The following is a 25,384-nucleotide window of genomic DNA, read 5'->3' on the forward strand; positions in this document are numbered from 1 at the left end:
GAATTACCTACGTACGGTTATCACATGCTGTGGACCAGCCATCCACCCTTACCCTACCTTTCGTGTGTCATACAGAGGTTGGCCAGAAGTGCCGTACCTACTCGTATCATACACACTCTCCTCACGCCCTCATACCTTAACCTCCACATCCATCTGCTCCTCTCTTGCTTTTTCCCTCCCCTCCCTTCCTCTCTTTCTATCATAACCAATTTTCTTTTCTTTCATTCCATTCGTATACCCACGCTTCTAGAATTACTCTAAGCGCTTGACGTTTGTTTGTTTCATCTCCGTTTGTTGTTGCAAACGAGAAAGAAAGAAAAAAAAAAAGAAAGAAAAAAAAACGCACATCGGTTAGGTTAGACATCATAGTCATGGCTACCGGCGGGGATGTTGAGGATCTCCTTGGCCGCCTCCGTCGTCAGGCTGTCATGAGCCCTCCGCATGGTGATCCACTTGCTGGTCCATCAGGGCAGCAGCAACAGCATCAACATCAACAGAATCAGCAATCCGCTCACCAATCTCAACCCCCTCAGCAACAGCATAGTCCACAAGCTGCTCGCTCTGGGATATTTCCTGCTCCTCCCTTTCATTTAGGAAATATTCTTCCTCCTCCTCCTCCTTCTCAGCACTTTTCCCGTAACAACCTTTCTGAGCCGTTGAGCAGTCCGGGCTTGCATCAATCGCAGCCTGGTTTTCCCCCGTACCACCCAGAAACTTTGCCGCCCCAACAGCCGCCGTCACAACAGCAGTCGCAGCAACTGCCAACATCACAACCTGCTGTTGCGGAGGTAGTGAATAATAATAGTAGGAATCCGTCGGGGCCTCAGATGTTTTCTCAAAATACCCCACCTCCTTACGCGAATCCGATGTCGCCTTCCGTGGATGGTGCGAATGCAAGTAGAACTGCAAGCCTGTTGCAACTGCTGAAGTTTTCCCAGGCCGTCCCCGTTGCTCCAACTTCTGAAATTTCACAGCCAGTAGCCACGCCGTCCCCACGCCCATCTGTATCATCCCCCCCTCCTATCTCTTCACATACACAGCTGCAACAGTCCCAACCATCGCATAGCGGAGGTGTCTCGGCGTCGGACCTGGTAGCATCTTTACTCGGTCGTCCGTCTGAACCGCCCGGTGGTTCGGGTTTGCGACAGGAGAATATCGCACCGGAGATGCCGACGGAGCCAACGGTTTCTAAGGGGCCTTCGGATCGTTTGTCTGCCGTGAACCCCCAGAATCTCGTGCTTCAGTTGCTCGGGCGACCTAAACCCTCCCAGGACGATTTGCCAAGCACTGGACCTGCTACGGCTCCTCGCAGCAATCCTCCCATGCCCGAACGTCACATGAGCCAGGGGCCCGGCGACTTTGGCAGCCCGAAACAGTCACCCATTCCTCCAGAGCCTCGCCCTATGTCTGTTCCCCCAGCTGCGCCATCTAAATCACCACCGCCCTCTCACGGTGTATCGATGCCGTTTTCCAGTCCTACGCCGAGCAAAGGTTTGTTCACTCATGTGAATCCCTTTGAGCAATTGCATGCGACCAGCCCACGTAATAGAACGCCTAGAAGCTCTACCACCCCTCTCCCCGCGAATAACGGTAAGAGTGGCCTAGGTACCAGAGAGGTGAAAGCTGAGAATGTTCCTTTGCCATATTCTTCTACATCCTCCTTTGCCCAGTCGGAGAACTCTCCTGTGTCGGCTACAATTGAAGCCGAAGCGGCCAAAAACGCTTCTACTTTGGACCAGGCTTTGAAGAACGAGGAAGAGATGAAGGATAACTTGAATTCTGCGGTAGTTGAGAATGCAGTTAATGCGAGTGAGCAGCGGGAAATGACCGAATCGCCTATTGGACAGCAGGAGAATGAGACCCCCCCCGCTGCCAATGGCACGTCTACTCAGGAGACTTTTGGTGATGAGGATTATGAGAACATTCCTCCTGCTCGTGGACATCACGAAAAAGAGGAGGATGATAATTATCAATCTGCATCAGAGGCCCACGGTTCGCCCGTTCTCGTTTACAATTTCCCTATGAAGCCGTTTTCGTCAATCACCATCAATCCCTCAACCGCACCACGCCCTAAGTTTCCAATCTCGAAGATTTCGGATATTGCTCGGATGCCCAGGCTCTTTGATCAACTCGATCGCAATCTTATCGCCGCTTCGCATCAGTTTATTGTGTATGCTATTAGTAAGAGCCATGGTCGCGGTGGAATCAGAGTGCTCAGACAGTTTGATGGGAAGGATAAAGTTTTGATGAAGGACAGCACCGACAGGACTTTCAACGTGACCATCGGCAATGGGGACAGGGTTCTTGGAACTGGAATCTCCGGCGCCGTCGTCTGGGCTGAGCTCGGGGACTTTGATGGACCAGACTGGAATAACATGTTTGTTTTCCCTCCGAGCGAGGAACAAGGTCAAAGCAACGGTGTCTTGAAGTCACGGGCTAGGAAAACGTGCAGACAGGCGGAAGTTTTTGCGATCGGGAGGGGAAAAACCATCAGCATCATCCATGCTCCTACCGCTAAGGCATATGCTCAGGGGCGGAAGAATAATGAAGTCGCCTCCAAAAAATACCTTGCCGAGCATTCGCGCACCATTGACACCGGCAAAGCCTCGAAAGATTTTGCCTTTTCGGATGACGACTCTGTAATCATTTCCATTGACAAGGCTGGGAAGCTTAAGCTTTGGGATGTTCAGGAACTCATCGACTTTTCCAGTAATGATGCCTACAACTCTTTACAGCCGGCACCTGCTCCACAACCTCCTATTGTCCTTACAAATCCCATTCTCATGCTCTCGGCAGTGGCAGCGGGAGAGCCTTATAGGGCTACTTCCGTCATGTTTCTGGATAAGTTCCGTCCATATCACAAGTGTTTGGCGTTAAGATACGTCATTGTTGGGATGAAGCAAAATCATACGCTCCAGTTGTGGGATCTTGCGCTCGGGAGACCGGTTCAGGAGATTAACTTTCCACAAGAGAGCGATACTGACGCATTGTGTTCGGTTGCCTATCACCCGACTACTGGCATTATCGTTGTCGGAAACCCTACCAGGAATTCAATCTACTTTATCCATCTCTCAGCACCCAAGTACAACCTTCCGCCCATGTCCCAGGCGCAATACATACGGGGACTTGCTGTTAAGGATAGCAGTATTCCTAAGCCAGATGCAACTGCTATCCTCAGCGGTCTCAGAGAGTACTCGTTTGCTTCTAAGGGTCAATTGATGAGCTTGGATATCCTTGATGGTGACGCCCAGGGAAGTCTTCCACCATTGTTTGAGCTCTACGTGGCGCATAGCAAAGGGATGACCGCCTTGAATGTTTTCAAAGAGGACTTGGGTTGGGATGGTAAAAATAGCGCCCAGAACCCAGTCGATGCTGTTAAAGAAGGTATATGTACACTTTCAGCGATGTCGCCACCACCTCCCCCAGAGAAGGACAGGGATAGCGATAATAGCAACAGGAGCGAGAAGAGCTCCAAGTGTGAGAAGGGTATTGAAAAGGTTGAGAAGCCAAAGGTACCCGAGAAAGTCAATTCGCCTGAAGAAGTTGAATCTGCCGAGATGGCCGACAAAGTGGCTGACCTTCAGTTTGGGGCAACCCAAGGACTGAAGTCGGCTCCTCCTGAGAACGCGCCCAAGGGCCCCGCAAAGTCGAGAAGCGTTAGTCCTGGTGCCAGAGCCCCCGATCAGGGTGAGGAAAAGCCGGCGGTTCATAATGGCAACACCAAGCGCAAGAGAAAGGACAAGGGTAACACACAGCAGTCAGGCCCGTCGGGTCCGTCCGACGAGAAATCGGATAAGACCGTTTTGGCCCCTATCAAGCCTAGGGGAACTTTAGCGACAGTTCAGGGCGGAGATCATGAGACTATCGCTGGTCTTTCGCCCGCACTCTTGGACCGTGAGATCAAGAAATTTGAGAAGTCCGTGTCCTCTGAGCTTGCCAAGACGTTAAACAAGGAGATCACAGATTTGTGTAAGTTGTTTTCATTTGCGAGCATTGGCCGAACCCACGCTTACAGTTATTTAGATCGCCGCATTGATGAAGATAAGAGGATTCAACAAGCTGCTGGTGATGCTAAGCAAGATGCTATCCTTAGACTTCTGTCCAGCACTCTTACGGATAACGTTGAACAGGTCATTGGGCGCATCGTCATGACCAACATCCAGCAGTCTGTCCTGCCTGCCATCTCGAGTGTTACCAGTGCGGCTGTTGAGAGGAAGCTTGGGGAAAGCGTTTCGAGGTCTTTAGCGGCTACTCTTCCTGCTGAGCTTCATGCCATTGTTCCAGAGGCCGTGAAGAAGATATTCGGCCAGCCTGAGTTTATGGCCAGGATTGGCGAAGCCATTTCTAGGCCGTTGGCTTACTCTATGGAGCAGGAAATTTCCAAAACCATCTGCCGCTCTCTCCTCCCCGCTTTCAAGCAGCTCTCGGACGAAACCACCAGTAAGCTTGTTGCCGATTTCGACAGGAAACATAATGAGACGATTCAAGCTTTGGAGCGCGTACATGTTCAGGATACCCAGAGGATTGATCAGCTCACCAATACTGTCAAGAGCCTCGTCGATGTTGTCCAGGCCATGGCTAAGTCACAGGCAGAGTTCCAGGACCAGGTGCAAAGGGCCCAAGCAGAGTACGTTCAGGCTTATGAGCAGACTGGAGAACCAGAACCGGCGCCTAGGGCCCCTACTCCCCCTCCGCCCCCCACTCCGGACCAGCTGGAGGCGGAAGAGACTGAGAGATTCTTGAGGAATGGAAGATACGAGGAGGGCACTATCAAGGTGAGATCAATCTAAATTTCATACCCAAGATGCCCGACTAATTATTGTTTTGGTAGTGGCTTCAATCGAAAGAGCGTCAAGCGGAATTGTTCGATGAAGTGGTCGTCCGATACAGATACGATTTCCTTCCAAACCTTAGCCAGCTTGTTCTCTTGTCGGTCTCTGCCGCTGTCAGCATCAAGTTTGAGAACAAGGTTTATGAGCGACTGAGCTGGCTTGAAGGTGTTCTTGCAGTTCTAGATCCTATGGTAACAATCACCTCGTTCATATATTGAGGCTCAAGCTGATGTTCTACAGGACCCCGAAATCCACGAGATTTGTCACAGAATCATGGCGGTTGTTGTCCAACGACTGGAGCAGTTGTATATGAGCACTGCTGAGAATAATATGGCCGATCCCATCCTTCGCAAAATTCCACCGATCGCTCGTCGAGCTAGGGAGCTGTCTTCCATGGCTGCTTAGATGAAGTCTGCTGCGCTTGATAATTCCCCTTTTCCAATTTCCTAACACAACTTTCTTTTTTTTTCTTCCATTACTCTGGTGGCACGGGGCGTTGGACAACGCATAGTCTTGTTTTCACTTTCTTTTCGTTTTCCACGAGACCATGTGTTTCCTCTTTTCGCTTGTTGAATTGGGTCACGAATGGTTGGTTGGTTGGAGGGGATTCCATGGGGGTGTAAAAGTACCATTATTAGGTTAGATACTGGATTGGGGGATACTACGCAAAGCACATGTTTCGGTGAATTTTCGCTTTCTATTTTCGTTACACCTTTTATCTCCTTTCGCTTGGTCCTGATTGTTTGTATACTTGCTACTTTCCTCGTTCACGACTCTCTTGCGTTAGTCACGTCGGCTGTACTTGTATAGTAAAGGCTATGAATGAATGCAGCAATAACGGTCTCTTAATTGTGCGCAAATCAGTTCTCTTAGAGCAGCCCGAGCATACACTTTAGGTAGAGCAGGGCTTATATATTTCTTTATTTCCCTTATTTCCCTTACTTTTTCCCCATGACATCGCAATTGACGGAGCGAGGTCGGGTGAAGTCGTAGCTGAGCGCTCCACCCGACTGGTACTTGTAGTTGCTATGATACCTGCATGTTTTATGATACTCGCAGCAATCTGTGGGGAAATGTATAAACAAAACAAACCCATAAGTTATCAGCTACTCCCGTTCGTCCCTTAAATTTACCCCCCCACACACACAAGCATACCATCACCGCAACCCTCTCCACCCATCACTCCCCGCTGCCACCACCACCACCACAACCCCGAATCGAGCATCGCTTAGCTTTCTCCCATTCCTCCATCATTCCAGACCGTCTCAGTCCATCTGACCATTCCCCCTCCACCAGCGTAATTCGCTAACTGCCCCAGCATCAAAACAAATAATAAACCCTCCAACCACCTACCTGCCCGCGGCTCTTTCTAGGGAGAGAGGGGAAAAGAGAGCTATGACCTCCTTCATGAACTCAATGTCGCTCCTCCACCGCCCCATATCCCCCCTTCTACCCCCGCCTGTCTACTACTCCCCGCTGACTCTCCCCTTCAGAAACCAGAAGACGCGCGCCCCGTTTAAGCCCAAGTCATCCTCTCGTGGCTCCTCGTCGTACCAACTCCGGCAGTATGCAGAGCAGACGCTTGGCAGCGGGAGTTTGAGGAAGGTGGTCAAGCTGCCGGAGGGTGAGGACTTGGATGAGTGGTTGGCAGTTAATGGTTACTAGCCCTTCTTCAGATGGGTGGGGGCATTGAGAGCTAATGGAGGATTGGCAGTGGTCGATTTTTACAATCAGATCAATTTACTCTATGGTTCTATTACGGAGTTTTGCTCGCCCGTGACATGTCCGGAGATGAAAGCTACCGATGAGTTCGAGTACCTCTGGCAGGATCAGAACAAGTATAAGCGTCCGACAAAGATGCCGGCTCCGGAGTATATCGAGCACTTGATGGCTTGGGTGCAGAACAATATCAATAATGAGCAGATTTTTCCTTCGAGGATAGGTTGGCAGTCCCTAAGAAGCTATAATGCGGTAGCTAATAGGAGGGATTTTCGCAGGCGTTCACTTTCCGAAGAACTTCCAGGCTACAGTCAGACAACTTGTCAAAAGACTGTTCAGGGTATACGCACATATCTACTGCCACCACTATCCAGTTATCGTAGCGCTTGGATTGGACCCGCATATGAACACCAGTTTCAAGCATTATGTTCTCTTTATCAAGGAGTTTGACTTGGAGAGTGGGAAGGACTTTTACGGGCCTTTGTCGGACATGGTCGAGACTATCCTCAAGACAGATACTTAGCCTCCCACCACGAGAAACGAACATCTCGTGGCCTCGGGTGGGATTTTCATTTTTCCTTTGTTTGGTCTGTTTCTTGATGGGCGCTTGGGTGATACCCTTTATGCAATGTGGCATGGTGTACGGTCGGCATACGGATGTGTTTTTTCGAAGGGGTGTTGTTAGACTCAGATAGGCATGATTATTAACTTATTTCTAACTGCGAGGGAGTTTTTTTGTGTAGGATATTCTTGAGGCTATTTTAGGGTAGCAGTAGTAGTTCTCTCCCTGGCCGGAATGGATAAGGCTAGTTTCTCCCGTCATTAGGGAGGTTCTGCACCAAGGTGCGCACCACGTTTCCACAGCAATGGGGTGGCAAAAGTGGCTGGTGATGGTTTTTTTTTATAATACACACTAATTTTTGCACCATGTACATGCAGAGGTGATGCAGATGTGTTTACATAGTAAACAGAGGTTTTCTTAGTCAGGATACAGTAATAAAGGCATAGCTTATACAACAACAGGTAAGTGTGTAGAGACAAACATCATCCATGATAAATATCCTACGATGAACTTGAACATCCTACAAGTTACAACTATCCGCCTTGCTGCTGTGGCAGCAGATCTTAATACAAGAAAAATCTTAAATTCAGTCATCCTCCACCAAAGACGAAAGTCTAAAACTGTTCAAGTCTTACTTTCTGGTCCTACAAGAGTCCTTAAAAACTATTCACAAAAAAGAAAAATACCATATCAGTAGTTTGATTGGAGTATTGAAGACCAAACTGATGATTGGTGTATTGAGTTTTTAAGGTTCAATGGAGCTCAAATTATAGAGCTTGCAAACCTGTTACGAATACCAGATACCTTCTGTTACCGCTATCGTGCTAACCCCGTTATTGCCCTCGCTGTTACTCCCTACAGATTGTCTTATCCGAGTCACCTGAAGCAAAGCATTAGCATTTTTGGTTACGAGCGCGGGTGGCTTTCCACCATATTTAACGATGTATGTTCTCACCTATACCAATATTTTGCCGGAAAGCTTCACTGGGATTCAGAGTTGCTATCGCCTCAATGGTTAGAAAAATATTGCACTGCAATTGCAAATAAAGAAGAACCAACTGGCCTGATTTGGGGGTTTATTGATGGAACCCAATGGCCAATTTGCTGACCTGAATCAGAAACTGCTAATTAAGCACTATTTTACAGTGGCTACAAAAAACAATATACGATACAGTTTCAGGCAATTACCACTCCAGATGGGTTAATTGTAAGCCTATCTGGGCCATGGGAAGGACAGTTAGGTGATTGGGCAATATGGGTTAATTCAGGAATTGGAAAAGTACTGGGTCAGTATGGAAGGAATGTATTTGGGGAACAGCTTTATGTTTATGGTGATGCTGCATACTCAGTTGAAACTGGGGTTATTGGTGCATTTTCAGTACCAGCTGGCAGTGTTTTAAGTCTGGAAAAAGCAGTTTTTAATGCCTATATGGCAAAGCAAAGAATGTCTGTTGAGTGGAGCTTCGGAAAGATTTTACAATATTTTACATTTTTGGGTTTTAAGTATGGTTTAAAAGTAGGACTTTCACCAATTGCAACATGGTATTTCACAAGAGTTTTGTTGACAAATTGTCATACATGTTATTATAGTTCAAATACCGTAGATTCTGTTGGCTGTTCTCCTCCTAGTATTAAAGAGTATCTTTGTACTAAATTATCAAAAGAATAAGTATTATATTCTAACTACTAAACTTTGATGCCATTAAAGAAAGAACCTGATCAAGTTTTTCCTTAACTTCTCCTGACTGCTCCTCAATCTGTTGAATTCTCTCTTCCAGTCTTTTTATTGGCTGTGACGACTCATTTGACTGTTCCGATTCTGAACTTACTCCAACTACATTCCCGATTATATACTCCCAGCGGTCTATCTGCTCTGCTTGCATATCCCTTAGTGAACGTAAAGTTTCTTGGTCATCTTCCTTCATTGAGCTGAGTATCTGACTTGTTATTTGTTACTTCGAGGTAAAGGGTTTTATTATAGTAATATCACTATCTATTAATATTAAATTAGTGGTTTTATAACAATAACAGTAGTTTATGGAAAGACTTTTATACTTACCGGAGGCAGGGTCAATATCCTCTCTGGTAGCGGTCCCCCTACGGTGATCCTCTAATCCTACTAGCCCCTCCAACTCATCAGATCTTTGCTTCCCCTTTTTGGCAAAGCCGTATATCATATCTTCTCTTGTCTGAATCGCTTCTCTTTTTTTAGCTTCTACTTTTGATTCTTTTTCTGCCTTTTGCTCCTTGATCAACTGTTCATGGTCATCATAAAGCTCAATCTACTTGTCCAATGCTTGATTATAGTCGGTATCAGCATGTGCAACACCACTTTTCCCCCTCTCATCCTGAAATTGAGATCGTCTCATTGCCTCCCTTCTTTGAATAAAGCCTTTGACATTAACATCAATGCCATACAACTCTCTATATTTGACTCTCAAAAAGTCATAAAACTTTTCCTTACTCTTTATATACAGATGAAAATGGTTACAACAAAGTTGGACCAAGCAGGCTTGAGAGTCATCATCCTTCAGAATAGTATGAGGTTTATTGGTACCTGGTAGTGATTGGGTAGTTCCTTGGATTAAAAGTTCTTGCATAAAGTGTTGGGATAGAATGGGGAACGTGGATGTTGTAGAAAGTGTGGAGGATGTTGGAGTTGTAGAGGTGATGGAAATTGTGGAAGGTGTGAAGAGCATGGAAAATCCAGAATAGGTGGAGAGTGTGGGGGGGAACGTAGGATGAATGGACGATGGAGGAAGTATGTAGGTAGTTGCTGGAACAAACTCAGACTCAGAAAATTGTGGTACTTGTTCTGAGACTTTTATAGTTTCCTAGTCTCATAATTTACTGTTAGTAATGGTTACTCTCAGTAAATGTATTATAAGAGACAAGTTCCTAATACAATACATTTTTCCGAGAACTTTGCTGAATCTCGTCCAATTTCCTATCAGCATGGGACTCATTCATCTTGCTCATCATAGTACTACCAGCTTAAGAGAATGTTCTATAACTCCTTAATGTCAGTAAAACTTTTGACTCAATTCCTAACCAGTGGAAGGATTCAACTATACCCAGTCGGATCTGAGTCGCGACACAAATCCTCCTAGCCTCCAGGTAGGAACTCTCTGAAACCCAGTGTACGTACAAGCTGACAGAAACACTAAGGTCTTAAAAACAAATCAGAATAGAATAGACAACCAAAATGAGTTTTAAATTGATAGTAACGTTGATGTTAGAATAAGAGTGGGTTGAGAAGATGAGCAGGAGATACATGATAAACAAACTGAAGTCACATGTTATATTTCGTCATTCTCACGATTGAACTGCATAATACACAGAATCCTCCTAGAATTGATACACCATTTCCACACCTGCACCACCCTGTTGTCGGGTGTACCCCAATGCAGAACCTCCCTATTGACCTTAAAGCCGTTCGTATTTCATGTTGCATTGGGTGGGTTGGATTGTATGTGATGGGAGTGTTTCTCCTGGAGAAGAGCGATCCTTTTTAGTACTTGTATGATATGATATAATTATACAGGTATTGTATACCAAGTACAGTAATGATTATCATATATGTACCGAGCAGTCGCGTTGTAGAGTGATACTTACTCGGCAATGCCTAGTTGGTATTACACTGCCTTCGGTCATCCCCCCGTCCGACTAGAGATAAAAGATCACTCCACTGGGGGCCAGCACGTCCAGTTCGGTTACCTTCATCACATGAAGTGAATGCGTCATGGTTCTTCCCTATATTCCTAGCTGCTAGTCAAGGCTGGACCAGTTGAAAAATGGGGAATGTGGTTTATCAAGGTGGTTTTCTTTGTTGGGTTCTTTTGTGTTTCCTTTCTCAAGAGAATACGGTGTGGGTTTTCTTGTTGGCTCCTGCCGGTCCTGTTTTGTGCTTTTTTTGTTTTATGCAGAAGGAGCTTTCATGGGGGCGGATGTACAGTTGGTCCTATACTAGAGGGACTTGGGCTGACTTGTTTTCCCCTAGGCCTGTGGAGGAGGTTTTTGACCAGCATGTCTAAGAACTAAATCGGGAGTGTGGTGTGGTTATTGCAGAGGTGCTCTTGTATCTAGGATCCATTCTTTAGCTGGGCTGTACTCTTATAGTAGAGGTTTGCACCTTTAAGCAAATAGATTCTATGATTTAATAAAAAAAAAAAAAAGCGCTGAGGAGTAATATCTGATCTTATTAAAGGCCACAATCAGATCATCTGATATGCTGTGATCATATTTACCCCTGTAGTATTTTCCATTAAAACAGGACTTTGCTTGTACGACTATCCATATCTTCTCCCGCAGACTTTCATCATTCACAACGCACTTAAGCGTAGATTGAGGGGATGCTAGTTTTGGGGTAAGGAAGAGGTGCTCAGGTAGTTAAGGTATTACGCAAGGGTTAAGAAGTGTGAGGTCGAGCCAAGTGTCTACCAGGTCATCTAGACTAATAGGGATGCATTGGAGTTAGAGGATTTGGTGGTTAGGGAGTTTGAGATTCTAGACCTCGAGTCTGGAAGTACAAAATTGGATTCAGACAAAAGGAAGCCAGTATCATTGAAAGAATGGAATGGGTGGTTTGACCTGAAAACTGGGAAATTAGCCATTACAGCCAACGAGGCAAAAGAGCGCACATTCTATGGTGGTAGATGTAACCGGTACGGGTACTCGGTTATTGGTTTTGTTTTATGTTTTGTTTTAAGTATCGCTTTGATACTTGGTTTGTTTTAAGTATCGTTTGATACTTGGTTTTGTTTTATGTTTTGTTTTAAGTATTGCTTTGATACTTGGTTTGTTTTAAGTATCGTTTGATACTTGGTTTTGTTTTATGTTTTGTTTTAAGTATCGCTTTGATACTTGGTTTGTTTTAAGTATCGTTTGATACTTGGTTTTGTTTTATATTTTGTTTTAAGTATCGCTTTGATACTTGGTTTGTTTTAAGTATCGTTTGATACTTGGTTTTGTTTTATGTTTTGTTTTAAGTATCGCTTTGATACTTAGTTTGTTTTAAGTATCGTTTGATACTTGGTTTTGTTTTATGTTTTGTTTTAAGTATCGCTTTGATACTTAGGAAGTTTTACCAAAGAGTATCAATTGATACCTTTGATTAGTTTCGTTCATGCTGGACATGAACAGATTTGTGTATTTAAAGACCGCCTGTTTCTACGATAGAAAAGGCAGACTTCGACAGACAGTATTCCAATATACTTGGTTGAATGGTTACTTCTTTGTTTCACAGTACACCCTCGAAGCCTCCTTTAGTTCTCTGCTCTCGCCTCCTCTCCGGAAGAGCAGGCCACCTGCCAACTATCGTATCCTGTACCGATAACGTGATTAGCACTTTGCGAACATGTTACAATTTTTTAACCTCCACAAGTGGTTAAGAACCTGTCCCCGGATTTAGGCCTGATCAACCTATCAATATCCACCTCAGAACGCTAGCGGAGAGAAGCGGCAGAATCACAGCACATTTGGCTTCATCTCAAACCCAAGATAGAGTCTTTGACCACCAGGAGTGGGAAGCAAATCCCACGGCAAGACCTTACAAGAAAGAAACAACCCCGGCGCTCTGCTGAAGAGCCGGGCGACCCTGCAAACATGGAAGATACACAACCTCCAGGAGAATTCCCTTCTACTCCAGCAAAGAAGCCTTCCTTTGAACCTCCAATCGACCCTGAATCCAGTAGCGAATCAGATATGGCTAGCACAGGAGGAGGACCTTCTGGAGGAGGGACATCTCGGGCAAGGCCTGAAGAAGAGGAGGTACCCGCAGCATTTGAACCCCCTAAGTTTAAACTCCACCTCCCGGCGAAGTTCACAGGAGAAGGAAAAGACCTCAAACCTGAAGCCTTTGACCGATGGGCAACAGAACTCTCACACTTCCTACTCTTACAAGGAAAAGATATGGAAGACCTTACAACCGGACTTATCATTGGATTATTCTGCAAAGGAAAGGCAACTGACGCATACCATCAATGCTATAAGGATTACGGCGGAAACATAAGATTAAGAGGAACTACAGTCCTCGATTACCTGAAAGGACGATTCCAATCCTCTATAACTAACGACCTCCTATACAACAAATTCAACCAGCCCCAGCAAGTTAACGGAACGCATGTCAAGCGAATCACGGATGTGGCTACGGACCTAATGATGTATAAGGACCGAATGGAGAAAGGCAGTATCTCCAATTACATCCTGAAGTGACGATTCTACGACACCATGCACCCTACCATCAGGGGAGAAGTAGAACTACACGAGGAGGACGGCGATGATATTGCAGTAATAATTGCAAGAGCGGAACGAAAGGACGCCATTCTCCATGAGACCAAGGCCTACAAAACACAGACACCCTCTAATAGGAACAGCCAGCCATGACACAAAGGCTCTGGCAACTCTGAAGACGATACTCCACGGGTTTTCAAGAAGAAAACAAAATACTCCAAAGAATCAAGAGGGCAGAAGGGAGAATGTTTTGAATGTGGAAAAACAGGACACATGGCAAAGAACTGTCCCACGAAGAAAAGGAAAGGAAAGGCAATTAAGCATGAGGCATCGGCCAACAATGTTGAAAGCGATAATACCCAATCCAGTGAATATGAAGAAATCCATATCGGATATGTCGATGTGGAATGCAACAGTGTTCGACCCCCGGCTACATTCAAAGCACACACCGCTCTGGAAGGTTCTATCCTGATCAACAGTAAAAAGGCTCGAGTCCTATTCGACACTGGCGCAATCGGAAGAGATATGATCAGTAATGCCGTTGTCTCTGTCCATAGACTCCCCACTCGAGACCTTAACCAACCCATACCAGTCAACATGGCAGTAAAAGGATCACGATCCACAAGCCATAAAACCTGTAGTGCGAACATTCGACTTGGTTCTGCAGTCCTACCCCTCCAGGAAATGCTGGTTGGAAATTTAGCCAAATATGATGCCCTAATAGGTATGCCATTCCTGAACCGCCACAAGGCTATAATCAGGTGTGGGGAATCAACTATTGGTTTCCCAAATCAGAAGGTCAGAGTCTCATGCAAGCCAACAAGCGGAGAGTACCGAGCCGCAGTCTGTGAAGCAACTGTCCAACGACTATTGGATGATTACTCTGATGTTTTCCCTGATCAAATACCCGAAGAACTACTGCCTATGAGAGAGGTGAACCACCACATCCGCCTCCGAGACCCCTCTAATCTCAAAAATCAACCCACCTACTCTATTCCTGACGCATACAAAAGCCCACTTTGTGATTGGATCAACCAATAACAAAGAAGAGGAGTCATCTACCAGGCAGAAGCCCTAGGTGCTGCTCTTATGTTTGTTCAACCCAAAGCAGATGGCAAAAGAATCCGCCCCTTGGTTGACCTTAAGCTACGGAACGAAAACGCAGTTATGGACAGCGCCGCTATCCCAAACCAAACCCAGATTCTAAATGCAGTTGGACGGGCTAGATTCCGAAGTAAGATTGACCTAAGTGATGCCTACTTCCAAACAAGGTTAGACCCAGAAAGCGAACGCTACAACAGTTTCAAAACACCCTTGGGAAGTTTCATTAGCAGAGTTATGTTACAAGGTGATATGAATGCGCCCGCCACCTTTATGCGAATTATGGAAAACCTCCTAAGCAAATACCTCTACCATTTTGTTTGGGTCTACATTGATGATATTCTCATCTTCTCGAATACCGAAATAGAACATGCCTATCATATAGGATTGGTTTGTACCAAATTAAGGGAAGCTAAATTCTACGCTAGCAGAAACAAATCAATTTTGTTTGCCGATAAACTAGATATCCTAGGACATGTTATAGATGATGAAGGAATACACGCAGCTCCTGGAAAAATAGCCTGTTTAATGGAATAGTCGACACCCCGGAATCAAAAGGAACTCATGCGATTCCTAGGACTAGTCAACTATATTTTCCAGTTCCTCCCACACCACGCCACTGTGACAGCGCCGCTTACAGACCTTACCAGCAATGCAGAATTTGTCTGGACCCACACTCATGACCAAGCCTTTACCAACATCAAGGAATTGATTAAAAACGCCAACGTTATTCAACCTATCGACTATAGTAAACCAGAACCGATATGGCTTATTACTGATGCATCGGATGTTGGAGTTGGAGCATGGGTTGGGCAAGGAGCCTCCCATGAAATGGCAAGACCGGCGGCATTACATAGCAGGAAGTTCACTAACTCACAGATGAACTATGGAACAACAGACAAGGAAGCCCTTGCTGTGATTGATGCTCTCGCCGCTTTTAATCACATCCTGATGGGCAATACCTTCACTATTGTTACCGACCACCAACCTCTCACTAACCTTAAAACAGAAAGGATACCCGGAAGAAGAAGAACAAGATGGATAGGTGAAATCAGCAAATATGATGCAAAAATCATCTATACCCCTGGAAGAACGAACTATTTAGCTGATGCTCTCTCCTGCCTATATGAGAATCAAGATCTCACAGACCCTCCTCTTGTTCATGACCACACAAGACAAAGCGAGAACAGCCCTAACGACACCTCCTATGAACAAGAACCATCGATGGCTACTGCCAGCTCTGCCGCTCCCTCCAATCCCTTCTCTTACACCATGTATAGCGCTGCCGCAACGGAACGTGGAAAAGATATTGACAAAGAATGGAAAGACAATTGCACGCTCCGCAGCACACCTCCTCACGAACTTGAACAAAGCAGACTCCACTGGTCCCACTGTTACCACGACATCTGCCCTTTTCACCAGACTGAGATTAAGTTCGGAAACAGATACCAGCGACCGTACTATATGCCTGCTGATGATTCCAAAGACACCAGCTTCGACACCACAGAAGGAGAAGAAGAGATGATTGATGAAGATGAATCAACCCAATCTCCTCATATCCTTAATCCTGCTCCAACACGATACCAAGGTCTTGAAGAACTCAAACAAGCAGCAACTTACGTGGATGCAATATCCTATTTACACCCTCTACAGTCAGCTCCGCCATCCTTTCCTCCCATAATCGATTCACGACCACTATATGGTGGACCCTTACGAGTATACAACAATGAAACCATTGTCTCGGTCATACCCCCTACTATTCTCGAGCATCGGCGTCAACTCTACGAAACCTTTGAGGAAGAGGAAGCCCCTATCGAACCAACAAGAGGATCCCTAATCGAGGATGAACGAGATGTTAGATCAACCACAGAAGAATTAACCTCCTCTTTCCGAAGCCAAATGATAGCAGGATACCGCCATGACCCGATTTACTTCAAAGCCATGGATAGCTCCAGGCATGGAGAACTCGCCCCCTACAACATATCAAACGGAATGGTATATACCAGCACCCGTTATGGTGAACATTGCCTATACATACCAAAGGGCCATATGTTCAATGGAATGACTATCAGAGAATATGTCATATCCGAGATTCGCAACGAGGGACACCACAGTGCGGACCGGAACCTTCAATATGCTTCAGAATATGTTTACTGGCCTGAGATGCACAAGGATTTCTGCAATTTCGTCAAACAATGTGAACTTTGCCAGGCAAACAAGGAGCGAACACAACTACCTGAAGGAAAAGAACAGACCCTCCAACTACCATGTGAAATATTCGAATCATATGCCATCGATTTCGCAGGACCATTTAATAAATCCGCCGAATATGACACCATCTTGGTAGCTGTGGACTGATTCTCTAGATACACATGGCTCATACCAATGAAGCTTACTGATTCCTCCAAAGACACCTGGAATAACCTCCAATGATACCTGTTTACCCCCCATGGGTACCCCTTATCTATTGTCAGTGATGCTGATCCCCGCTTTACCGCCAGGTTCTGGAAGCAAACCTTGACCTCTCTCGGAATAAACCACATTATGGCTGCCCCTGGACACCATGAGACTAATGGTCAAGCAGAACGAAAAATCCGCGAAGTTAAGACCGGAATCAGGAACATGATCAATGAACGACAAACCAACTGGGAACTAGCCCTAGTTGAGCTCGCTGCATATATCAATGCCGGATTTTCAGATACCCTGGGAATGTCACCATACAAGGCAGTCTTTGGCCGTCAATATCCCCTCCTACCTACAACACTATTTAAGAACTCATCAGTCCCTGCCTCTGATGACCATCTAAACTGCCACCAAGCAATTCGGAACGATGCCTTCCAAGCTGTTAAGGCCGCCCGATTCTGAAGCACCACTACTGCCCAGAAACGACGTCGCCAACATGTCCCCATCCCACCAGGAGACATGCTCATAGTACACGGTAATATGTTCATTACCAATGTCGAACGCAGCAAGAAACTGCAAACCCGCTGGCGAGGATCCTTCAAAGTCATATACTTTGACAAACATACAGAAAACTACACTGTCCAGATGGATGGACGCATGTACCGCCGCAATACTGCAGTCTTTCACGCCTCACCTGTCAAGTGATTCCATCCAAATAACGACTCCAAGTTTCTTGGAAGAACCCACTCTCGGCCTGCACCTATCATCATCGATAAGAAAGATGAATGGGAAATTGAAGAAATCAGAGACCGCCGCCTTCGGCATGGAAATGATCAGTTCCTAGTCAAATGGAAAGGATATCCGACGAGTGAAAACAGTTGGGAACCACTGGAAGGACTAGAGCACGCTATGGATATGGTGAACGGATGGTGGAAAGACAACATGCCAAACGAATCCCTTCCCCCAACAATCAATTATATCACCATATGCTGGACACCTACAATGCCAGAAACTGAGCGATGGCACGCAGAACTCGAAGCTAGAGATTGATTTTGGGCACCACACTTTGAGTCGGAATTTGAAAGCAGCGATGAGGAGAATCAAGCTATGGAGCATGCTCTCGACAACTTTATCTAGTCACCAATCACCATCCGAATACCATAACGATGTCAAACTATGTGGAGCTCAATGTGAGGCTGCGACAACAGATTGTTGGACTGTTGTTGAACCGCGATGCTATCCAACTTGAAGACTATTTCGAAATCCTCTGGATAGATTACTGTCCTGATTGCGATCACGCTTAGGTTGATGTACAACGCGAATCTGGTATTCGTAACTACTGTGATTTACATTTCTTTGAGTCTAAGTGTTTCCTTAAGGTTTCTTCCTGCCCATGGTGTGATACTTATGACGAAGAATTTCTTGCAGAAACTGAGGCCATGAGTTTCTCGGAATCCGCTTTTGATGATTATTAGGTTTTGTTTGTTTAAACAGTTGTTTTGTTTTGGGGAATGTAACCGGTACGGGTACTCGGTTATTGGTTTTGTTTTATGTTTTGTTTTAAGTATCGCTTTGATACTTGGTTTGTTTTAAGTATCGTTTGATACTTGGTTTTGTTTTATATTTTGTTTTAAGTATCGCTTTGATACTTAGTTTGTTTTAAGTATCGTTTGATACTTGGTTTTGTTTTATGTTTTGTTTTAAGTATCGCTTTGATACTTAAGAAGTTTTACCAAAGAGTATTAATTGATACCTTTGATTAGTTTCGTTCATGCTAGACATGAACAGATTTGTGTATTTAAAGACCGCCTGTTTCTACGATAGAAAAGGCAGACTTCGACAGACAGTATTCCAATATACTTGGTTGAACAGTTACTTCTTTGTTTCCCAGTACACCCTCGAAGCCTCCTTTAGTTCTCAGCTCTCGCCTCCTCTCCGGAAGAGCAGGCCACCTGCCAACTATCGTATCCTGTACCGATAACGTGATTAGCACTTTACGAACACGTTACTGTAGAGCCTGAAGCTTTAAGGAAGGAAATTTAGTTGTAGCTATTGGATGTTTACCCATAGAATAGTACTAAGGATGAGTGCATTGCCCTTATAAACAGTAAGAGAAGAGAAAGTGGTGGGATGATTTGAATAGGAGAAAAAACGATGAGTACAGGAGACCAGAAGAACAGTATTGGTATATATCATGGAACGATTCCACAATACTACAGAACAGCTAAACTGATTGGACACTAGTGGTACGAAAGACAGAGAAGGATATTCATCATACCAATTGTGGTGTGCCAATCTTTGTGGGTAAGGATATTTCACATTGGGACTCTGATTCTCCGTTTACTGAAAGTAGTACCAATGTTCACTTGGAGCAGAAGAAAGATATGTTTTTGACATATAATATGTACAGTACCGATCTCAGTTATGTGTAGAGTATTAGAGCTCTTCTTATTGTGCCCATCTATGCAGTATTGTAGGGCGATGCAGTAGCCTTCTGGCCATTTGTTTGCTTCATGGAGTGAATGGAGTAGAATTTCTTAAGGGACTAAACTGGGATGAGGGCCCAACCCGTAACCTTAGATTATCTTGCCCAGCTCATGGATCCAAGATTATGCACACCTAGAGAGTATGGACTCGACCAACTTTTTCCTCTTCTCCAGGGTATTGTTGGTTTGGTACGAACAGGAGTTCAGGTGGGGTATTGGGTATAGGCTTTGGGAAACAATATGAACACATTTCTACAGCAGCCAATTCCATTTGTTCATTGCTTTGGCAATACTTGAAAGGCATCGGGACGTTATCATAGACAGTAAGTTACCTGCTTGCTATTATGATGAATTATGCTAATTCAGAGTAGCTCTGAAGCAGTTGGACAAAGTTCCAAAATACATCAATGTGCTTTGTACAACTATAGAGCTTTCTTCAACCCAGATCTGCACTGAGGCATTGTTTTACAAATTCCAGTAGACAGCAGAAGCCACAGATTGTAAAAGTGGTTTTATTGCACCTGGTGAGGGAAGTAGTACAATGAGGAGACAGAGAATGGAGAATGATTGTGAGGGGAATCCTTTGAACAGCTCTTGGGCACTGAGGCCTAGGGACATGGTAAACAAATGGAAGAATATTGAGAGGCGAAAGGGAGGGATTGCAAGACAAAGCAGTGGAAAGTTCGGAGGTTGTAAGAGGTTAGTTAGATATTGGCTCTGGGAATTGTGAGATTTCGGGAGTCTCACTGAGAGTTCAGGGACTTGCTAGATTGGTGTGAGGGTTCAGAGATTGACTGTTTGGTTAGTTATATTATTGATCTCTCACTAAATTTTTTGTTTTATTATACTTTCTTAAATTTTTATCTTACTGTATTTTATTTTATTACTTTATTTTATTTTATTTTCCTCTGATACAGGTTGACTAAACATGGTCATATGATCTCATTTTTGTGTCATTTGCAGGAGTACCTACTGTTATTAGTATTAATGTGGCTATTATCTTTATCGGCTGTATCTATGCATCGCGTCGGTAGGAGTTAGGGTTATTGGAGAGCTGCAGTAGTGGCTACCTGGTAATGACGTGTCTATGTGTCCTATAGTGAGATCTATAAAACATGCAAGCTCTGTCAATGTTTTTTTTTTTTTTCATCACTTCAACTGCAAGAGCAATCCCACTTCACCATGGCTGCACAAATCCTCGAAAAAATCTACAAGGCGTTTAGACCTCGCACCTGCGAGTTTCTTACATTCTCAAAGCTTGATCCAACCTTGTCCGATGAAATTCTCTATAACCTTCTCTATTAGAAAGATCTCAGTGCCTTTGGCTTGAGGTGAGTACAAGTTTCAGGGATAATGTTTTCTTACTGAACAGGGTTTATTTTATGGGTTAGCTGGGATTAAACTGTTTAGATACTTTATTTCCTATGCCTTATATATGCCCAGTACCAAGAAGAAACATACTAACTATTACTAGAATTCACTTTATTGCCCCAGATGGGTACCTCCGTATTGTCATACCAAGTCACCTGCATGAAACTGCAGTGAGCTGGATGAGAAGTGAGTTCATCTGTTGGGCCGGCTGTGGCCTCCTTACACTTCGCGCAGCCCTCTCGATAACTGATGCCATGATTAGTATGTCCCTTTGCTCAGCCATATGGAACAACCTGGTCTAGTATACTAATAGTTGAATAGCAAATGATACGTTTGTTGGGACCTTTGTAGGCTCAATGAAGACACCGGACCTTTGCTATAGCCCACATATTAATGGAGTAACAAGGGAGTTTCCAACTATTGTCATGGAAGCAGGGTGGAGCGAGTTGAAGGCCCAGTTAGAATGTGACTGCCGAGTGTGGCTTGAAGGGTCTGCTGGGACTGTGAAGGTCGTTCTGTTCGTTAAACTATTTGCTCCTAATGTGTTTGGTGAAATTAAGGCCATTCTAACGGTCTGCTGGGTTGTAAATGACCTACTAGTTCTGGATCGATACGCATGCTCTTCCCTTCCATACCATATCTTTGTCAATCTTACATCCTGCTAATCAACCCCCTCACCTTGCAGGAAATCTTCCCGCCTCCCTCCGAGCATGTTCATGATCTATATATCAAAGTGGGAGAGCTTTTTGGGGGGAGATTTCCCATTGGCCAAAATCCCCAGATACTTTTTCCGTTATCTTTGGTGCGACTTCGGGATCTAGCTAGAGCAGAGATCTGTGAACAGGGATATCTCCCTATGGCCAACTGATGTCACGAATGTGGCTTAGCGAGGAAAGGGTTTTTCACGTGACACATGGTTATGAGTCACAGGTATGTTATTGTTTCACGCATATGACCCATTCGGGTTATAGGATTATTTATGTGTGGGATTTGTGATGCTTTCGCACATGGCTCAAGTATGAGTCATAGGACATGCGCCTGACGAGTATGTCTTACGAGTGTGCCTTACGGGTAAGCCTTGCGCATATGATTTATGTTTCGCACATGACCTCATTATGATGTCATGGGTTTCGTGCATATGACTCAGTCGAGTCATATGACTTGTTTATTGCATTATGATTGGTTTATGAGTTTCGCACATAATCTCGCTAGGAGATCATGGGTTTTGAGCATGTGATCACTTTGGTCATATGACTAGTTTGTTGTGATTTAGTTTCGCACATGTGACCACTTTAGGTCACATGACTAAAGGCGGGAAGAACACTATATAAGGAGGCCGATGCGGCCGAGGAAGATAGGTTCTTCACGCTTTGTTCTAAGTACTTTTCCTCGTCCTTGCTGTCGCTTCGCCCCAAGCGTTTCTTTCGCCATCATGATGGGCCTTGATGCCTTGGATTCTGGGGGAGATATCTGAGTTCGCTCAGTAGTTCCTGGGGTCTTTGGTGTTGAGGTCTGTTAGGCGTTGCGTGGCGGATAACTTGTTTGCGTCTCGTTTCGTTGGACTGGTTATCTCACAATACTAGCACTTCGAGCACTCATCACGGTCGCTTCCGAGCCCCTTTCGGTAAAATGTCTACGGCTTCCTGTCTATAGTCTACTCGCAGGTTTCGCGTTCGATTGGGGGGATTGAACATTGTGTTTGAGGGGATCACCCGTGTCGTTCTTTGGGCCAGCTCATGTCTTTTGTTGGGTTTTAACGGAGTCCTTAGTTCACGCGATACAAAACGCCCTTGGGTTAGACTGATGACCTTTCCAAGTATCAACTCGTCGTACCGGCCGCATCATTTCCTCAAGGGAGGGGGCCTCGCCGGCCCCTCCCTGCCTCGTTACTTTATGTTTCTACGGTTGGAATCCTATGATGTTGTTTATCACCGTTCCCTTGGAAACTTTGTCCTTGCGGCATATACGGTGGTTCAGTCAGGTGTCACCTCCTAGCTACGGCGGGGACGGCTTTGACCCTGAAAAACCTTACCCCCTGGAGTGGTTTTTCTTTGCTACCTGGGGTGGTGTGGGACGATTGGCTGCCAGGCATTTGCGTTGTCTGTGCGTCTGGGTGGTTCGGTTGTGGTCTGTGGTTGGCGGCTTCACCCATTGCAAGTGGGGCCTACCTTCCGTTTGTCTGCTTCTGTTCGTTCGCCCTTCCCCTTCATGTCGCGTCAGTTGGGGATGCCTCTTGCCCGTTATTCGGTCCGTGCCTGTTGCCGGACCTGTGGGCCTGGCTTTGGCTGGCTCTGCTTACTCTTTCCCGACTCGGTTGGATTTTGGTTCGGCTGGGTTGGATGGTGTGGCTGGTGCCGGCGCCTTCGGGTGTTGGTGCTGCCTCCTTTGTGGCTCCCGGCTGTGGCTGGTGGGCTCCCCTCGGCGATATGGTGCTGGGGGTTGGGGCTCTGTTTGTGTGGCCAAGATCAATGGCTGCCTGGCAGGACTGGGTATAAGCTGTCCTATGGCCGTCGGATGGTTAATCTGTCTGAGGGGCTGGGGGGGCTGGATGGGCTCTGTGGCGTCTGGTGTGTGGGGCTTGGGGGGGGCTGATTGGGGGGGGAGAGGCACCTGCGAGCACCGGTCGGGCATGCGTCAGGTTGGGCGATGTCTAATTAAGTGTTTCCGGACCAGTTTGGGCTGCTGGGCGAAGTTGCTGAGTGCTGTAAAGCTCCCCGGCGGACCGCTGGACTGATGGCCACCTGTGCGGATAGTGGGTTGCGACCACCTGGTTGGACTTGTTTGGGTTCTGCGTGCTGGATGTTGTGGAAGTTTGTTTGGTTTCTTTGGTTTGGCTATGGGCATGGCTGGCAGGGGCAAGGCACCACGGGTGGGAAATAGGCCCCACTGACCTTTTCGGTCTGTCACCACCTCTATGTATTTCTTTTGTTTATAAGTTTGTTTTGGGGGACAGGCAGCGGGTACAGGTCCTCCTCACCATTACGCTCCACGGAGGCACTTGGCAAAGAGGGTTTATAGGGTCAACGGCCTAGCATGCGGATGCGAGAGGCGGACATGTTGGTCACCTCCTCTCTGCCATTGTGTCGCCTGTAGTTTATATTTTTTAGTTTGTTGTTGGTTTTCTACTGTGGTGGAGGTGTTGCGGGACGGTATTTAGACCGGGTGGTAGTGGTTTTAATTTTGTTGGACGAGGAACCTGGTTGGGTCGGTCTCTTGCTCGGCTTCGGCTACGCTTGGTGCTGGTTGGCTTCATACCAGAGGAGCTACGGACTTGGACCGGGGAGGGCGCTGGGTTGTTTGATGGTCTTGTAATTAGTTTCCGTGCGGGCATGACTCGGGGATGGCAGGTACGGGACCGTAGACTTAGTTAGCCTAGGATTAGTGGTATGCCGGTTAGCGGTATCCCTGTGCCGGCGGGGGCTCGTCATATGCCAGTGTTGGCGGTACGAGTTTAAAATAAATTCGATTGAATTCTAAGTACTTTTCCTACTTATTACTTTAACGAATATAAAACACCTTTACGATCTTTATCTTTATTGCAACAATATCATTACGACAAGAAGCGCTCGTCACGAGGACGAGTTAGAGAAAGCTTACGATAGGCGTTTCCGATAGAAGACAAAGGTCTTGTACTATCGGTAACGTAGGTAGAGGCCTAGAGCTATCGTAAGACAAAGAAAGAAGGAGACAGAACCGATAAGTATCGTTCCCCGTCGCCAAGAACTAACTATACAGAGAGGGATCGTTACAACTGAGCTCACTTAAACTCATCTCCTCTCCGCTCTTTGGCCTTGTTTTTATATGTTCACTGCTTGTTAGTCTGGCGGGTGGCGGGGGTTTTATCTCTTCTCTCAATTCCTTTGTATAACAAATGAATTTATAATATTACTCTGAATTCTGCAGGCCTCGCGTGTGTACTCGGGTGTGTCCATAAAAATCTGAAAGATGAATACCCTTGTTATTCAAGGTTAGTGAGCAGAAAGCAACAAAAAATTAGAAAACCCCCACAGGGATTAGCCATCCAAGAAGCCGTAGTGTTGAAAAGAAATAGTCAGGTACTGCACCGGTATGGGAGGCGGAATTCAATGAAACAAATTTAATATTATAAATCTGTCCCAGTGATACCAGTGACAGAATCTTTCTCTTTCCCGCAATCTGCTCTTTCACTCTTTAGTTCTCTTTTTATTGGCCTCCCATCTCCTCTTGGTACAAATATCCACTCAGTTCAACACACCTTTTTTGAGATGTCTACTTATGTAGAGTTACACGGTGGAGTTTTCCACACAACTCTGTCTCCCGATCCTTCTAAGCCCTTTCTTTCCACACTTGGTTTCCGATTTTCAAGGACACCTCTGAGTATCTGGATCCACTACTCCTTTTTATCAAGTGCAAGCACGGCCGGTGTAATCCCTCTCCTTCCTTAATTGATTTCCACTGAGAGCTATGAAGTGCCTTTATTTCTTCCCTCTCTAGCATTAATTTGGCTAGTGGTTCTTGGAGAGCTTGTGCCAAGTTACTGTTCAGGTATAGTACCGGTAATTGGATTGTATCGTACGCTGTATTAACCCGCCACTCCAAATCTGAATTCCACCATAAGTTGGTTGTAGCTAGCGCACAAAAGTACTCATACAGAGTAACCGTCAGAACGGGAAGAGAGTACTTGAAGCCCTCAATAGCGC

The 25,384-nt window shown here is 45.6% G+C and overlaps 3 protein-coding genes; all 3 read left to right on the forward strand.

Annotated features, from left to right (window-relative positions):
- Positions 1 to 428: 428 nt before the first annotated feature.
- On the forward strand, positions 429 to 5,764 carry GSTUM_00001829001 (uncharacterized protein; the record flags this gene model as incomplete). XM_002838893.2 has 5 exons in its annotated part: positions 429 to 3,800; positions 3,915 to 3,969; positions 4,024 to 4,775; positions 4,832 to 5,023; positions 5,073 to 5,764. The coding sequence occupies 5 exons, from the start codon at positions 429 to 431 to the stop codon at positions 5,235 to 5,237; spliced, it is 4,536 nt and encodes a 1,511-aa protein (XP_002838939.1). The 3' UTR covers positions 5,238 to 5,764.
- A 210-nt stretch (positions 5,765 to 5,974) lies between these two features.
- GSTUM_00001830001 (uncharacterized protein) lies at positions 5,975 to 7,384 on the forward strand. XM_002838894.2 has 4 exons: positions 5,975 to 6,250; positions 6,326 to 6,489; positions 6,547 to 6,774; positions 6,830 to 7,384. Exons 1-4 carry the CDS (start codon positions 6,228 to 6,230, stop codon positions 7,072 to 7,074), a joined length of 660 nt encoding a protein of 219 aa, XP_002838940.1. The 5' UTR covers positions 5,975 to 6,227; the 3' UTR covers positions 7,075 to 7,384.
- A 12,019-nt stretch (positions 7,385 to 19,403) lies between these two features.
- GSTUM_00001831001 (uncharacterized protein) lies at positions 19,404 to 19,815 on the forward strand (the record flags this gene model as incomplete). The annotated part of the gene is made up of 3 exons (XM_002838895.1): positions 19,404 to 19,546; positions 19,596 to 19,657; positions 19,706 to 19,815. 3 exons carry the CDS (start codon positions 19,404 to 19,406, stop codon positions 19,813 to 19,815), a joined length of 315 nt encoding a protein of 104 aa, XP_002838941.1.
- Between the last annotated feature and the right edge of the window lie 5,569 nt (positions 19,816 to 25,384).

Source organism: Tuber melanosporum, assembly GCF_000151645.1.
Source record: "Tuber melanosporum whole genome shotgun sequence assembly, scaffold_290, strain Mel28".
Lineage (NCBI taxonomy): Eukaryota > Fungi > Ascomycota > Pezizomycetes > Pezizales > Tuberaceae > Tuber > Tuber melanosporum.